The 18,945-nt window shown below is 32.8% G+C and overlaps 1 protein-coding gene across 1 annotated transcript in view; it reads right to left on the reverse strand.

The window, feature by feature from the left end:
- Positions 1–373: 373 nt before the first annotated feature.
- The window catches only part of LOC149072917 (SIN3-HDAC complex-associated factor), a 61,828-nt gene continuing 43,256 nt past the window's right edge, over positions 374–18,945 (reverse strand). Inside the window, exons 5-6 of the mRNA XM_089246169.1 lie at positions 15,611–15,848; positions 374–9,774 (exon numbers count right to left, since the gene is read on the reverse strand). Coding sequence (XP_089102295.1) covers positions 9,558–9,774; positions 15,611–15,848 — 455 coding nt within the window. The 3' untranslated portion in view covers positions 374–9,557. The remainder of the gene's footprint in view (positions 9,775–15,610; positions 15,849–18,945) is intronic.

Here is an 18,945-nt window from a genome sequence, read left to right on the forward strand (position 1 = left end):
TCTCGATTAAACGATATCCTTTACAATGATAAAAAAAAAAGAAAAAAAAAAGAGACCTGTAATAATACTTTTTAAAGTGATTTTGAAACTGTCACAATAATATTTTTAAAAATCGTAGTCAAAATTTCTTTCAATATATATTTTTTTAAAACCAAGTTTTTTTAGAGTATCATTAGTTTATCATAGGCTTCTAGTCACATCAGTATTTTGATCCACCTGCCTCCCAAAAATGTTAATGCTGGTATTGCTATTTTCTCTGTAAGACACAAAAGTGTTGTGCGGTAGACTCCTTTATAGGGTGAAATATCTATACTGGGTGATTTCTTAATTCTCTTGCCACATCTTACTGCCAAACCATTGATCCTAGAGAGAGAGGGGGGGGGGGGCATACTTCCAATAAGAAAAATTATCCAAATGTGTACAACTCAGATTTGTCATTCATGTTGCAAGGGCTTGTATAGTTAATAAAATAAACTTTTTATGTGGATACCCTGTCCTGAAAAACCCAATTAGGAAGTTGTTGCCCTGTCTCTCCTGAGGCCAACAAAAAACTTTCATGTAAGTGCAATATTTGCAGAGGTATTTGAACTGAAAAATCGGAGGAAAGTTGGGGAAAAACAGCATAAAAACTAACAGACACACTTTTCCTTGATTTATGCTGTTCTCTTACTTTGCTTGGATTTTAAATTTAAATATATCTGCAAATATTGTACTTACAAACATGGAAGATTTTTTGTTGGCCTCAAGAGAGACAGGGTAACAACTTTCTAATTGAGTTTTTGAGGACAATGTGCCCTCTATAAAAAGTTAATTTTTTAATTGTAAATAACTATACAACCCCTTGCAATATGAATGCCTAAACTGAAGTCTACGCATTATTTGGATACTGTTTCTAATTGAAAATATGACTCTAGGATCAACAGTTCACCAGTAAGATGTGGCAAGAGCAATTGAGTAGTCACCCTGTATAATTGAGTTTCACTTATTAAACTAATAAATCTAATTTTTTGTACAGCCAATAAATGTTCATCGATACATTGCCTGGTGGTAACTTAGATTTAGAGGAAATGTCAACAGCAGAATAAATTTGGTGATACGAAGGATTTAACAATAATACTGTAATATCTTCTTTGCCTGCAGAGTATATTTATATCAAGATTTCACTTTTTTTAAGAACATAAAATGCTTTGTAAGTCTATATAACAAGCTTCAATTCAATCATGTCATAGAACTTTTTAAATTTTAATTACTCTTTCTCTTAATGCATAAAACAAAAGACTAACCTTTTTATTTATGAAACTATCTTTTTATTATGAAAATGATTGTGTCAAGCACAAAAGATTACTGAAAAAAACCATTATGACAATATTTGAATAACAAAACATAAAAAAATATGATGAAGATGCGGTTATTTATCTTGATAAATATAGAATTATCTAGAATAAGGTAAATAACTGAATAAAATTTTAAATATTTTTTATGATATATATATGTCCTGTTTTACAAGTTGTGTTCCATAAGAACTAAGAGTAAAATCATAAAAATCAAGAAATATAGATATAGCTAAGTATAATTTATTATTTTTCAAAATATCTTCTCTCAGATGATATTCAATAGTCCCATTGTTCAATCCACTTTTCAAAGCAAATAGAGAAGGTTTTTAGAGAAACTGTATGAGAGAGTGAACCTTACACAGCTCAAATAACTCAGCATCTTCATAAGGTTTTCTATCACAGAGCTGTTTTTCTCCATCATCAGAAACTGATAGAAATTTCATGGCACAAGATCTGGACGGTAAGGGGATTGTGGAATGGTTTTAATATTACTTTTACATATTATGTTTCAGTTTTGAGACTACACAAATGTTCGTTGTGAACTGGTAGGAAAATGGACACTACATCACAATAATGCCCATCCATGCGTTGCTACTTCTGTTCAGCAATATTAGGATTAGTAAATGCAATTTTGAGAGAAATTATATCAAAACCCTGTTACAGTCCGGATCTTGCACCATGTGATTTCTGGCTGTTTCAGTCATTAAAGGAGAATCTCCGTGGCAGAAAATTTAGTGAATATGCTGATGTTATGCGTGGGCGGAGATATTAGGCCCACCTTTGTCGCTGGGGGGGGACGGCTCCTCCCCAGCGACAAAGATGAAGCTGACTGCTCTAATATATATATATATGCATATGAATTGACATCATCCCCTCTGCAATCATCATGTCTCCCCCCCCCCAGACTTTCAAGTCTATCTCCGCCTATGTGTACAGGGTTCACTGAGGTGTTTTTCAGAAAAAGCCCTCTCTACTTGATTCAATGATGGGACCATTGCATATGTAGTGCACCGAGCTGAAGGAATTATGATGTCAGAGACGTTGACTCTTTTTGTGATTTCGTAATAATATCATTCAGCAGTTGCTAAAATGTATTTATAAATATTATTTTTGATTTAAGAGGAAAATGGTTTAAAATATATTTATTGAGGAATCGCATCATTCTACGGTGAGTTGCTGTATGTAACTTTTTGGGAAGCACATTGTTTTCTTGAATAAAACTTAAATTTTCATCAAGCCTTACAATATCAAACCAATCACTTATACATGATGCAAGTAGTTTAAAGATTAAAAGTTGCTAACACCTAAAAGAAATCAGAACAAAGAACAAAACTTTATATTTTTAATAAAGAATAAATAAAATGATACTCTCTAATATCTAGCACAAATGCTGAACTAAGTGACAAATTCTACTTTAAAAACAGTTTATACCAGCTTTCTAAGTTTTATTTCTCCAAATTCACTAAGCTATATATAGGGTATTCTGTTAATGGACTGACAAACTCAGAGGGGTGTTAGTAAGCATCAAGATATGAACAAAAATTGCAATGGAACATGGTGCTGCAAACCATGTTGAGAGGGTGAAAATTACGAAAAATGCATGCAGCCTCTGAGTTCAGAGGAGATGAAAGGTGGATGCCAGTTGATTGCTGAATGCATTCATGGGTTCACTCCCCATATCTGACATAAGCAGATCTATGTGACTTTTTCCTGTGGGATCACCTAAATCACTCGTTTATGCGACGCCCATGGACACACCGGCGGATCTCGTAGCAGGGATTGTCGTCGCTGCAGCAGACATCAAAACCTTACCTGGTATCTTCGAGTGTGTCCGGGAATTGTTTTTAAGTTGTTGTAGACTGTGCAATGACGTCAGCGGCCACCACTTCCAACAACTCTTGTAATAATTAACACTTAAATGACCGCTCACGAGATTTCTCGTGTTTCAATAATGAGACTTAAAAGACAGGCAATGAGATTTCTCGATTTTTAATTTCCTATATGTATTTGTTTTCCATTTCCAAACGAGAAAATCGCCGGTCTTAGAGTAAGCCTACGGGAAACAATATGCGGAATCAAATAAATCTTTTTGTAGTTATTAGTGTACTTTTTGTCGTTCCAGCGTGACATCGACACCTGCATGCGGTTTTTGCGATTTTCACCCTCTTTAATAACAACCCTCTGAGAGTTTGTCTGTTCATTAACAGAACACCCTGTATATATATATATATATATATATGTATCACTCAAAGTAGAAAATTCTAATGATGGTAGATGGTGTAAATTGTCATTACTGGAGTTTTAGTTTTCACACCCAAAATTGCTTAACAAGTCTCCATACTTTTCAAATGTGTTTTTTATACCCAACAAAGGTTGCTTCTACATTTTAAAATTATAAAATAATCATCTCCAGTAAACCAAAATTCCATTCATATAAGATTCAACTACTAACAACAATGCAAACTCTGAAAAAAAATTAATGCTGAAATTTGTCTTATAGAGCAAGATCAAAGTCAGTTAGTTGTGACTTTAAGGCTGAGTAATGGTTTAATGTTTACCCCCTTTAACATTGGGATTGACCGAAGAGGACCTATTTAAGGAATATATTTAGAGATTCTTGTGAAAGCTCTTGTGCCAGGTGGGGACAGGAAAGATAAGTACATAATTTAAAGTTGTCAACATTTGAACAAGTCCAGCTTGTAGATCTTACTACTGAATGTTGAAGAGTTAAGTGATGCTCAACCAAATCCCATAAGTTACATGTAAAACTGTTGTTATATATTTTTAACATTCTGAAAAACGTCAATTTTTTCAGTTTACTCTTTAATACATTCAGTCAAAAGTAGATACTTAGAAAATCCCCCCCATGATTTTATCACTCCAGAAAATACTATATCTTACAATAAATCAATTCTTATGAAGTCACAAATATGTTCAACGCATGTATATAATGTTATACAATATCAGTGAAAGCTCATTAAAAAAACCAAGATATAAATAGATTCATTTATTTTGAAAAATTATCACATTTTATGCCATTGTAAAAGACATTAACATCACCGGGATAAAAAGTTTCTGATGAAAATGAATGTTTTTCAAAGCTTGTAAAATCAATATATGATTCACATTGCCAATGTTTGATTCAATCCATTCAAATCAGCAATAAATTTCTTTGTTCAATCAAGGCAATGTGTAAGGATACCAATGTATATAAATTTTCTCAGTCACTCAAACTGTACAAATTTATGATAAATTGAACTTAATGAAAACTTTTTTGACTGTCTTGCATTCACCTTCTTAAGTCACCATTAAACGTGACAAACCACAGATAAGAAAAACTAAAATATATGTATCATTTTACTTAAAATCGAACTACAAAAAAAGTCTCATTAAAGCTTCATAATCACATTTTTCAGAGAGGGATACTTTTTTTTTTCATTATGGTAGTAACAATCAATTAAAGAAAATTGGCTATAAGAAATTCAAATAAAGCATTTTGTACTCTTAGGAATTACAGTATTAGTTGCTCTTCAATTATAAACATTCCACCAAAATATTGAAAATAATTTTTTTTTTTTCTCTTGAACAGCAGAAATAATTTAAAAAAAAAGTCAATATAATCCTTTTTATTTTGTGGCATCAGATTTTCTTTCTATCGTAATTTTAGAAAATAAAGAGAATGATTTTTGATATTTTTTACAAAAATCTAAAAATATACTTTGATAATTTGATGTTTTGGCATTTTAAAATTTAAAGTTGTAAAACACAACAAATTAATTTGATTAAATTGAAATTTCTTCAAAGACTTCAAATTTTTAAATGTTTCTTGAAACGGAAGGGACTTAATTTGTTCTGCTGTGAAGGGCACATTAAAATAAATTCATTCTGAAATTGTCTTCCAACTGCAGTATATGGATATCCTATCAAACGTGTGTAAATTCTAATCTAAATAGCTTCTAAAATTTAGCCCTTTACAAAGGAATTTTATTGTGTAATTTATTGCATACAAAACGACCTTGACTTAAAATCAGAAAAATCTTCAAATTTAATTTAATCACAAGTGATACTTAGATAAGTATATAATACTTAGATAAAGTTAAGGTAATATTGATTGAAATTTTCATTGATAAATAATTGAATATAAGATGAAACTCTCTCTGGGAATTTCAAGAATATTAAAAACTGCTCTGGTAACAACTGGGTAAGCACAAAAAGAAGAATTAATACAATGAAATTTGCAGAATATATTGTATTAATGCTTTCAATTTCCAATAAATTAGCATCCTGGCCTGAAAATCTAAAGAAATCAGAGATTACTCTTCTTTGGTTTGAAACAGAAACCTATAATTTGTCAGGAATGTGTCAAGTGTTATGAAAATTCTTAATACATATAAAAACACAGTCCAAGTTACACAATACTCATAAATATTAATTTTACACAAATATACACTCAACACAAAACATACCATGTATATATGAATCTACATAATTTAACACAAAATCAAAAACTATCTAAAAAATTCTAAAATTACCTCAAACATTTATTGCACATAAAATGTTGGATTTAGTGTGAAACTTCAAACGATGATCAAAACTTTGACCAATCAAAATAGGAACCAAACCATTAGATGCAATACAAATAAAAAAACCCATCAGTCACAGTCTCCCATCAAAATGCCAGTGCATTCATGCTATTTGCATCAAAGTATGGGATTCTGGACTGAAGCTCTTCAATATTTTTAACTTCTTTCCTGTCAAATGCCTAAAAAAGTGAGTCAGTTGGCAAGAAATCTGGAGTGTATTTAGTGAGTGTGAAGAGACTGATAGCACAAGCTACATAATTTTTGAACTGTTGCTCATAGGGTTTTCAATGCTCTTCTTCTCTATTTCAGCAAATGCTTATAAGTGTCTGGAAATTGCTGAATAGTGGTGCCTAATTTCTCTACAATGTGCTTTAAAATTTGCCATGGGTCAGACTTAATTAGTGTCTGAAATTTTCATCATTGTCAACAGCTGTTGAGAAATTACATGGTTCATTTTCAAGAAACATTTTTTAACTTGGGATGCTATTTCCATTTTACACTATTTTACAAACAAGTTTGGCCCCTTCCAGGCTCAATTCATCCTGGATTTGACAACCCGTTTTTTTTTGTTTTTTTTTGCTTTTTTATGATCAGATATTTTTTAATATGATAGCACAATTGACATGCACTTTTTCCTAAAAAATGTCTGGAAAAAACTATTACAATGAAATTCATCAGTAGAGTTGGCTTTCCTGCTCAAGTTCACAGTCATTCAGTACTGGAGTCATTAGATAAAACAGTTCTAACTAAAAAATTATATCATCAAGTTTGACATTGAGAACAATATATTTTATTTTTTTCCTGTACATTTACATAATTTTCTGATTCTGAAATTCAGCTAATGTGTGTGTGTGTGTGTGAGCCAGACTTCTCACACAGAAAAAAAATCATTTGTGCCACTTTTGTAATACTATCATCTATTGGCTGGAAATGAAACAAGCCAAGAAGGGTTAACCAGGACCATCTTAATAGCATCAGGGATCCAGGCAAAGTAATACTATGGAAGTCCCTACCTACCAGTTTACATACATACTCTCAAAACCATACTATCAAATTTCAGTATTGTGAGATTCCTCCTATGCATTTTGAGGTCCCTAGGCCATGCCTGGATGGGGGGTCATGCATGAAGATTGCTCTGACTAGGACTTTGAATATTAAAGCTAATTTTGAATGGCTGCAAGTATAAATTCAGTCCTAAGCTGGTTTGCAAATGAACATCTGTACAGAAGTTGATGTGTTAATAACTTAGCTGCTTGGTGACAAAAAATTTTTGACTGAGTTTTTAATCGGATTAAAGTCTTTAAAAGCTGCATTTAAAAACTTTTATTTCATTGTATTGATTATATGTAAATGGTGAGAAAGTATATTTATGAATTAACTATGTGTGTGTAACCTATTGCATCAATTTTTCAATGTTTTTCAAAAATCCTTAAAATAAATTACACAGCTTTCTTAATCTTTTTAATTAATTCCCTCTGAAACCTTTCTTTCAAAAAGGTCATTAGCTATTTTTTCACATTTGTACCACAATATTATGAGCATTAGCTTAATATTGCTGTGACTTCAGGAAAGTTATTTTTTCAACTACACCAAAAAACAGCCAACAAAATCTTTTTTTTAAATTTCTAATAAAATTACATGCCCACATACATTTGACACATTCTCAGAACCACAAAAATTTTCATTTTCCTCCAAACAAATTTAAATTTCTTTTAGCCAATTTTATTAAAAAAATCAAAAACACACTTTTTTATGTGTTGAAAGGTTCAACTTACATTATTAACAGCTCCTATACCCACCTTATTTGTCTTTTTATCAACACAAAAACAAAGATCAAACAAAACATGACAGGAACTTTTAGAAAATGTTAATCCATAAAGTTAAAGCTTTTATAACAATATTCAGCCAACAAACATATAAATGCAATTTCAAATTTCAGCATGGTGGATGAAAACATTTGATATTCCAAATAAAAAAAGAATATCTAAAGACGTGATTATACTGACTGCAACAATGTTTTAAAAAACTTGAATACCACACACAATTCACTTTGCACCTAGAATTCTCCTATAAGTATCTATTCTCAAGTTCTCGATAAAAACTGTACAATTAGATATGATGCCAACCAGAGTCAAATGTAAAATAAAAGTATAGTGTACTTTGATCTAATAAAATGCAAGAATAAAAAACTGGAAAATGGTAGCTCAAAGAGTTCATTATCATCACACTAAACTAAGAACAAACAGTTAACATGGAGATGTGTAATATTTCCAAAACCTCTGCTTGATTGTTTTCTGCAACCAAGCTAAGGATTTTTTGGCAGTGGGTATACAGAGTTGTATTTTTCAATACCACTCTTAGAATCACAGCACTTCCAATCATTACATTATATGACTATGAAACAGTAGGCAGTGAAAGTAGAATCACATTTAAATATTTACAAAACAAAAAAAGGTGCACATTCAAGAACAGATAATTCCATCCTATTTATAACATAGAAATACCACAGCACAAATTAACAAAAGAGCTAAAATTTTCAACAACAAAACATAAACGACAATATCATTCACAGTACAGTGTAACAACAAGCGTATATATATATATATTCTATATCATCAAATTTTCTCAAAGATTTTTTTTATGAATAAGCATTTTTGATTCTGGCCCAATGACTAGCGCTTCAAGCAGATTAGATTCATAATTTGGGTATAGTCATCCCTTTGTATCCACATAAAACCGGCACAAATGAAAATTCATGCATGACAGAGCATCTTAAACAAAATGGTGTAGTATTTGCAAGTGATCTGCAAACCTCAAATACATATGCATTTATTTATTGCTCAGGTAAGTTGACAACAAAAAAATCTGTATGTATTCAACACCAATAGACACTATATTTTTTATAAAATTTATTCCAAATTTTATAAAAGGAATTTTTTTTAATATTTCAGCATTTGTGAGTGGTTAAATGTTCAGATACAGAGAGTTGACTGTATATATTATGATTTAATGAAATATTTGTTTTTGATAACCTATAATTTCAAATACTCAACATGATATTCTAACACAAAACTTTAGAATATGTGTGTTCTCGTATTTTTTCCCCTTCTCTTCCATTAGAGAAATCTATTTTCTATCAACAAAGATCTGGGCACATCAATATAACTGATCAAAGAAAGAAAAATGTACAATTGAATAACATATAAGTATGCTGTACATATTTAGGACTTCTTGAACAAAGGGAAACGTATGTTTCATCATCATTCAAGTGTAAGAAGATAGGAGTTTGTTGACAATTACAACAAACAGTGAAAACATTTTGATGATACACATGTAATAAAAGAACACGTGTACTAATGCAGTTTCACATCAAAAAGACAATACAGGAAATAAATACTTTCAATGTTCAACACATTTTTCTAGCTGTTGCAAAAAACTTCCATGACTTTCCACATGAGAGAAAATGGAAGCACAAGTTGTTTGCATTATTGCAAAGTGCAACATGCACATATACATGAACACAGTGTTGGCCCTGATTGTAATGAAGTTTTCTATTTTACACACTCACGCTTAAAAAAAAACAAAGAACACACTTGAAGCATGGATTCATATGAGCATTAAATTCTTATATGATAGGTTTTCAAGGACTTATTCTGCTAGGGTATAAACTGTTCGAGCAGGCAACGTGTGTGGCAGTGTCGGTAGAGATCTGTGACAATTTTGGCATTGCTTCCTGAGACAACCTATCATTGTATGTTTTTCCATTTTTACGGCAATGACATGGACGGAGGAGCTTTGGGTAGATAAGTGCTTCTCCACAAGGGCCTTTAAATATAATTCCACAACAAATTCGTTCTCTGAAAAATAATAAAATAAGATCCAAACATGTAGCCTCATGTGACTGACAATTAAATAATGATGTTTCAAAAAATCACACTGACTTAAACATTGAAGAAAAAATTTAATAAACATACATATATACAGTGTGTCCAGAAAGCCTTTACCTTTTCCTTCTCAAGTGTTGGTCTTAGACAAAAATTTAGAAAAATTGTTTTAAAGGAAGTAAATATTTACATATAATGATGCTTTTATATATAAACAAATTAATTTTAGAAAAAAAAAATACAAAATTTAACTTTTTTTATTTAACCAAGTGCCTTATTGTCATATATATAAGGTTTGTCCTTGCACTAATATGGCAAATAAAATAAGTTTCACTACCATGTAGAAAAAATTGAGCAAGATATTTGATTTCAAAACTTTTTAGATGTCATGGGTCATGTAAGAAATATAAATTGGAATAATTGGACATCAAATTTTTCCCTTTTAATGTCACTCAGTATTACTCATTTGTGGTTTTCTAGTAAGTGAAATTCTCTAATAATTTTGCAACACGTCATATATCAAAATTAACAAAGTAAATTAATTATGTGTTTGGCAAACAAGTAATTTATCTAATTTTATTGATAAAAAAATTTCAAAACAGCAGAATATCAATTATAATCGCTCAACGTATCCATATCAGAGACCTGCTTGAATTGCTACCTCATTATTTGGTACAGTCAAAATTTAACAATTTTGCTGTTTAATTTGTAAACAATCCCTGAATACTCTCTCAAACTTTACAATTTAATATCTTTGTCAATAATTGTTGTTCGGTCTTGAAACTTGTTTAGCTTTACATATTTCTGAAAGCACAAACTTTTTCTAGGTATAATTAAAGGGACTGTTTTTTTTATAAAAAGGATAAAAGCTAAATTTTTTTTTTTAATTGAGTCATTCACATAAAAGTACCTTACCATGAATATTTATCTCATTCAAAACATTTTTTTAATTTTTATTCTGGTCTATGACCAATGGTTGAGAAGAAAATAGCCTGGGTAGCAACTTTCTGGACACATTATATATAGTATACAGAATGCATAGAAAAGCCCTTTTTGTCTAAAATAAGTTGCAAATGGAGAGCTATAACTATTATACGTAACTTATACAATGGCACAGTAGAGTGACCATGCCCTATCTCATGCAATAAAAAAACAGTGTGTAAAAATAATAATTGGAGGGGGAAAAAGAAAATTTAAATAATAACATTTTTGCAATGGATGGCGGCAGGGGCATTCCAAAAATGTTGATTGTTAAAATTTATGGCTATCTTTATTACACTGAAGAAAATTTACCTTGCGTAACATTTAGACAAAAATTCCCTGGGATATCATTGATTGAAATTCTTGGTTTTTACCACTTTTTAAGATTTAAAATGATTAAATTATGGAATACAATTATATAGTAAATAGATAGATATACAGTCTATGCTCATTATAACAACTCCTGTTCTTTTCATGAAAAACAGACGTTTTATTAAGAGGTTGTTATATCGAACATTTTAAAAAAATAACATTTAGCTTCTCTGGAAAATTGTCCAGGGGTGGCAAACTTCTCTCTGTTCTTCAAGGGCCGACATAATGATCAAAAGCAGTGTCACAGCCATACCAAGGACAAAACTCATATAAACCACATGGCACAAGGGGAGAGAACTCCGGCATATGATATCGCGAGCTGCAAACATTTTGATGGGATTTAACTAATTAACTAAACTGTTCATTTAATTAAATACTGATTATAAATAATTATTAATGAATTATTGTTAAGTAAACTTTTTTCATCTTTATTTTCTTTCAGCAAATTATGAATGTTGATGCTTTAACCAGAGTGGAGAATGTTGCTTCACAAAACGTTTAAAGTTTATCGAACAAAAAAAAATTTGATATTTTGAAATTTATTAATCAGAATTTCACGCAATACTTTTCTAATTTGTTTTTTTCTTGCCAGATAAATGCTAGACTTGAACTTTTACCAACAGACAGCAGCACATTAGTTTTGAATTTTTATGATAAACGTAAAAGGAGGAAAATTTTTCTCGTTGAGATTACCATCACTGACTTCTGATGATTGTACAAGAAAATCTGCTACTTCCATAACTTCCACAGTAGGTTTTTGAAATTAATCATGTGACATGTGTGTTTAAGGAGGTTTTGTGTTTGTGTGTTAAAAATACAAATTGTTTTTGTCAAATCAGACATTTTTTTCCTACATTAACCACAATTTCATCAATCGAAACTAATACAAAAAATATAATAGTTTTTTCACCTTGTCTTGGGCCACACAAAATCAACTCGGGGGCCAGCAGTTGGTCACCCTTAGTAGTGTTTATTGATGGAACAAAGATAAGTCTTTTTTGTTTTGCTATAGTGTTGCAAGAAAAATGTATCTGGCTGAAAAAAAATTAACCTAAATACATAATGCAGTTTTTACATAGTACTTACGAAAATACTTGGTTTGTTTTGCCATTATGGTACACATTATTCAAATCTTTCAGTCTTAAAAACCCTACAAGAGAGAGAAAAAATCTTTTCCTGTAATTCTGGAACCAAAGCTTCCTGCAGTGTCTGTAAAAAGTAGAAGTGTAGGTGTTTACCCCCACAGAATTTCACTGAAAATCCCTTGTTCATTTTCTTGCAAAGGTAGGAAACGTATGTCTGGTTTCATCTCTTGAAACTAGTATTTTTTTATTGTATTTTGCTGTTTTGAGAATTCATCAAACACTAAATAATGTAGGAGAGGAATTGTATTCTTCCCCATAAAACTCACACAGCTCTAATGCTCTCTTGTGGACCCCTACAAAGCAATGCAACTCATCCTGTTACAATTAGTGTTAATTGCCAGCAGGGTCGTAGTGCACATTTTTGAGGCAATGGGCAGTGCCGTCTTAACGCAAGGGAAGAGCGGCCTCACAGACATTAGAACCAGTTCAAATTTTTGAAAATTTTGTAGGGCCTCCGGCCTCAGAAAAATCACTTGGCCTGGGGGCCCCTGATGCTCTTAAGACGGCCATGGCACGTTGGGGCCATTCTTGACAGGGTTATTATCATGCAAAATAAGTGTACATTTTTTGGGTGGCCCGGTTGCCCCAGCCTAGTTATGGCCCTAACTGCTAGGCAAGAATATTTTAATGCCCTCTTATATGCACCAGAAGCCCTGGGCAGTACTTGGATGTGCTCATTATGACAACCCTGTTGTTTGTGTGTTCACTGTTATACCCCATATGGACAACCATTACCAGTGAATGTCCTGAAGAAAATAATGTTGTGAAAGCTCAATAATAGGAATCTGTCAAATTTCTTGTAACCTAAAAACATCTGTACTGCTAATGCCAGCGACCAAGTCACATAATTTCAAATGTAGAAGTGAACATAATTTCAAATGTAGAAGTGAACATAATTTCAAACGTAGAAGTGAACATAATTTCAAATGTAGAAGTGAACATAATTTTAATATCGCTTGCAGTCCTATTATAAAAATGAAGCAAGTATCTCTTGTACTCAGAAATGAACAAAGTAGTGTCATGTGCGAGTCTGTTTTCCTTTATGCATTTTCCACTGTCTTATTTTTACTATCTATTGAATGATACGGTCACAAATATAAATTCTTGTTATGAATTAGTGCCAAGTCTTCTAACTTTAAAGTTCACAGTTCATATTGGTATCTTCCGTGTTCGTACGTATACTTCTAAAGTGAGTAACAATATAGATAAATAATTATACCATACCTTTTTTTCTAGTTATGATTAATTACTAAATCCGGTATTTAAAATAATATAAATTTTACATTAATAATCGAAATGTATTGTGTTGATGTAAGTTGGCACATATAAATTTAATTTCATTTATTTGTGCTATGATATACTAACAAGATTTCTTTTGCCTGCTGTGGATGAAAACTTTGTATTTATGAAAACTGTGTAACAACATTTTGTAACATTGAATACTAGTGGTTTCAATTGATTTGTTAAATAGTGGAAGTGCCCCTGACAGGCACTATATAGCTTGGCAAATATACAGAATTTCGGAAAAGGATGCATAAAAATTTGGTTCGCACCAGGGCTGGATTAAGATGTTTGAAGGCCCAGCACTTGAATGGTTTTGGTGCCCCCTTCCCTACATCTCGGTCCCCACAAGTTTATTTTACTTAATATTTTTAAGCATGGACATTGAAATTCTTTCCCTCGCTCTTGACTTCATAACAATTAGATGTGTTCACAGTTTGCAAGAGTCAGCATATGAATTGGTAGGCAGATATTTTTAGCTAGGTAGGGAGGCCTAAAAAAAATTGTTTGCCCAAGAGAGTTGGGCCTACGATTCTGTGTTAAGAAGGATAAAGCATACTTTATGGAAATTGCACGAAATCTCATTCCAAAAACTCAGCATTAGCATGATCCTTATTTTGCAACATTATTAGTTTTCTGCATTTGTGCCATTCGTTTGGATTTTTTGCCAGATGATTGGTGCTGGAAAAAAGTATGCATAAAAAAAACATTTTGATAACTTTTTGTGGTGCCCCGTTTTTTTCTGGTGCCCTAAGCATGAGCTTATTTTGCTTAATGGTTAATCTGTTCACATGCCCACTGGACACGTCTTTCCCAGTTCCAAGAAGAAAAAAAAGTACAGAGGGAAAAAGCTTCCCCCCCCCCCCAAACCTTTTCTTTCTACATTCTATCATGTATCATGATCGCATGACCTTGAAAAGTAGTTTTAGTACTTTGAAGTAGAAATGAAGCATTTTACTGTATTGTATTGATAAATACAATACAATACCCAAGGGGTTGTTGAAGGATAAGATGACAAGGTATCTAGTTGTATCCCCGAATGATGGGCAGTATACCAAATTTTCCAATTTCTGAGTTTTTCTCCTTTTGGGTTACATACTAGAAATTACAGTACTTTAATGGCTATCTATCGGCATTCAAAGACATTTGCTGTATACCCATCAAGGGTTCCATGAGAAACTTTTTCCTTCATTGCAAATTCCTGATATAGAGAACAGATACAGATATACAGAAATGGGCAGTCAGAACATTCCAGAGCCGAAACAGCACCACATTAGAGAGACTTCTAGTATGGTGTTGGCTGAAAGAAGTATTTGTCGGAAGATGAACAAGGAATCCAACACAATCAGCTTATGCTGGGGGAAATTTGAGTAAAAGGAAAGTCATTTGGAAAAATGTTGATAAAGAGTGAACAACACTATGAACCCCACAAGGGGGCCTAGGATGATTCTCATCATTTTTTTGTTTCTGCACACCACTCTGTGGCGTCCTTGACAAAGGTTGGAGGTGAACAGTTGGAGAACCCTTGTCCTAACCACACGTTAGAAAAGGAAAAGAAGGGGAAGGGAAAAAAGTAGAAGAAAAGGCAGGGGAAAAAACAAATGAAAACAAAACAGTAGAGCAGATAAGAGAGTAGGTATGAAGTAGATTTCCTGTTTCGTTCTTATATGTATAGAGTAAAAGGATAAAATCATATGTGAAAGAAAATCACTAATAGGTGTATAGAAATAAACAGACGTAAAAAGAAAAACTTTGTTTCATAGGGTTGCAACAAGGCTTCGTTATGATGAGGAGAGAGGAAAGAAAACAGAGAGAACTTGTTTGAATTAATTTCCCTGGCGTTTGGATGCAATATTACGTTCTTGATTGTAAAGTGGTTGGGGGTGTCACAGGTCTAGTGTTTCAATATAGGTTATAGAGATGGTGAGAAAGATATTATTGGAGCTCAAGCCTGTGACTCCAATGCAAGTTTACACTTGTGACCACAGCAGATTTCTTTTATTTTGTTTTATCTTTCAAATTGAACTTACTCTCTCCAAAATGACATATCCAAAAATGAAGATATCTTATGAACATTGCATGCTGCAGCTCTGTGCTTCCTCACTTTGAATAATTTACTGCTTTTCCGCTTTTTTATAACTATTCCAGTCAAATCATCAGGATCTTCCAAGATTTCTGAATCATCAGATGAATTGCTAGGAGAAGGGCTTGGCACTCTGCTATGAGACACTGAAAGACCAGATGATTCACTCAAACTATCTTCATAGCCTGAGTAAAATAAATAAAAGGAAGTAAAATCACAAAATAGAAAAGTAACTTGATATTTCTATCTTACAATACATTCATTTTATTATGAAAAAAGAACAATTATGCAAAAAGTATAGATTAAACTTGTATTAAAAATAATAGGCAGTGTCAGACAGTGTCGCAGTTATTTTCATGAAAATGTCAATCGTGCATAGTAAATATTGAAATTGAATTAAATTTTCAGTACTGATGCTGTGATGGAGATCATAGCTTATATTTAGATAATGAGCGATAAAAAATTGTAATCCACATCCATACTTGACCCAGGCTTGTCAGATGCCGCCTGAGTTGTACAAATGTGCTTCCATTGCCTACAGAGTCCTTAAGTCCCTTGGCTGCAAATTCCTGGCCAACTGTTGATCCTGGAGGCATACTTTTAATTGAGAAAATTATCCAAATAATGCATATATATGGATTTTAGATACATTGTAGTTGCGCAAAATAAACACACAACTAAATAAATATTTTTTATAATATTTTTTAATTGACCGATTACATGAACAGAGAATTAACAATTAACAGGAACAACTTAGTACATAGTGAGTAAGATAAAGAACAAGAGCAAAACTGGATCGGCAGATCCCCTTTTGTAGATCTGGTAACATGACATCATGAGTTCAGTTTCATTTGCATGATTGCGATGATGCCACACCACCCCCTCCCAGAGGAGGCGTACTGGAAATCAGCAAAAGTCTCTGAGCAATCCTTGAAGATCGATGTACATCACTTGGATCTGAAGGCAGCGGCATAGCTAGACTTCGAGGCTCTTCTGTTAAGAAAGCTGGTTTCAACCTCTTTATTGAGATATTGCTTTCTCAACCATTAAGCTGTAAAAAAAATTTGTCATTACGCAGTAGAACTTTATAAGGTCCATTGTACGGTGGTTGGAAGGATTTTTTAATGCCCTCTAGACATACAAAAACGTGTGAGCAAGTGTTCAAAGCCATGGGGTTGAATTAATTATCTGCATTGACTATGGTGATCGTCCTCAACTGGATCGATCTCGTTGCACTTTTGGCAAAGCAATTCCACATATCCATCATTGATCGCTTCATCTATTCTTTGCTCCAGGAAACAGCCAGAAAGTTTCAGTGTTGTACCATACACTTGTTCTGCCAGCATGATGTCAGAATCCTGTCGAAGACAAGTGAGTAAACCCAACAATATGAGTGGCAATGTATCCAACCAGGAATTGGTTTCTGATAACTTTCATCAGATTGACAGTTTTAGATCTATATGCTTCCTTTTTATAATGCCATTTGCAGCTGGGTGAAATGAAGTTGTGCGCTTAAGTTGGCTGCCTAAAAGTTAAGAAAAATATTACTTTCAAACTGTCTGCCCTGGTCAGTTGTCACCCTGTCCGGCACACCAAATCTACTTATCCAGCACGATAAAAATTTAGATGCAACGGTTTGAGCCGTCATGTCGACCATTGGGCAAAATTCTGTCCATCTTGTATATCTATTGATACACGTTAAAACGTATCGAAAACCATTACAAGGAGGTAGTGGTCCCACTATATCAACATGAATGTGTGAAAAGCGCTCGGATGAAGGAGTAAAATTCCTAATCGGGACAACAGTATGGTGATATACTTAAAATTTTTGGCACGCCAAACAATTTTTACTCTAGCATGAGCAATCCAATCTCAAATTAGGAGAAAAATATTTCAAAAATTGCTGAAAATAAGGGGATAACCACATGAACTAAAGGACAAGCTAATTATGCTGATCTTTCCTACCTTTTCAGCAATTTTTGAATTCAAATATCTCAAAAAATGTTGCAGTTAGAAATATGGAATTCTTTTTCTTTGCCTAGAAAAGACAGAACAACAACTTTCTAATTGGGTTTTTAAGACAAAAAAGGTGGCCAAATAAAAAGTTAATTTTTTTAAATTCACCCCTTGCAACATGGTATTTGGATAATTTTCCTAAATGGAAGTATGCCTCTATGATCAACAGTTCATCAGTAATTTGTGACAAAGGGACTTAAGGCTCTCACCCTGTTTATTCATTACAAAATAATAACTGTGCTTCTGTTTTTTATTCGAGCTCAGGGTTTTCAGTGTTATTCTTTTTTGGAATTCTTTGAGTTTTTCGAGATACAGACTTAGAACCTAAGGTGATTTGTAAAATTTACACTCCACTTCAAAACAACACTTGATTCACTCAAATCAAATAATTAGTCTCTGAGATATGATCCTGCAACAATGGTCGTTGCATTCCCGGATTCATTTGACACCTTAATAATTACCCGCAGACAACACAAGGAAACACACTAAGAAATCCCTATCAACCTGAACCTATTTTTATTAAAATTCGTTAAAGTTTGCACTTATTAAATGTTTTACATTTTTCAAAGAGCTAAAATTTCTAGATCTAATAATTGAAACAAATATTAACATCACATTTTCTAAATAGTCTCACTAACCAGATGACATCATTATCTTGGGAGTATTGAAAATAGTCTTCTTTCCTGCACCCCCGAGTGTGTTAAGTTCGTATAAAAACATCTTTGTGTCCACATCTATCTCGTCACTTTCCGGAATCAGCAAACCCAAAACACACACAGCTATCCAGGAAATGAGGGAGTCCATGCTGAAGCATCTCATTCCTGTGTCAGATGACAATTTATTAGACCAAAGAAAACCAGAGAGCTCATCAGGGCCTTCTTAAGAGTATCATGGGCCCCTGGGCCAATTGATTTGTCTGAGGCCCTACCAAACAAATTCTCGAAAATTTCAACCAGATCTCATTTTTGTGAGGCCCCTCTTTTTGTGGTTTCGTTTTAAGGCACTGGAGCTCGTGCGGTAACATCTCATTCTCATGTTGGGTGACATGTGGACAACATGTCTAGCAAACCAAGCATGCTGCATTCTCTCCATCTAACAATCAGCATCTCATTTTGGCTGGTTATCCCATACTAAATCAACGATCAATCAATGAGTCCCAAATATCAAACTATTTATCTTCGGGGTGAGGTATTAGTTCATTACTAGAATGAAATCAAAAAACAAGAGCAGAACAATTACAGCATAAACAATATATAAAGACACACC

The sequence above is a fragment of the Pholcus phalangioides genome, unplaced genomic scaffold, assembly GCF_987345545.1.
Source record: "Pholcus phalangioides strain wild (caught in Gottingen) unplaced genomic scaffold, Ppha-v1.0 ptg000017l_1, whole genome shotgun sequence".
Classification (NCBI taxonomy): Eukaryota; Metazoa; Arthropoda; class Arachnida; order Araneae; family Pholcidae; genus Pholcus; species Pholcus phalangioides.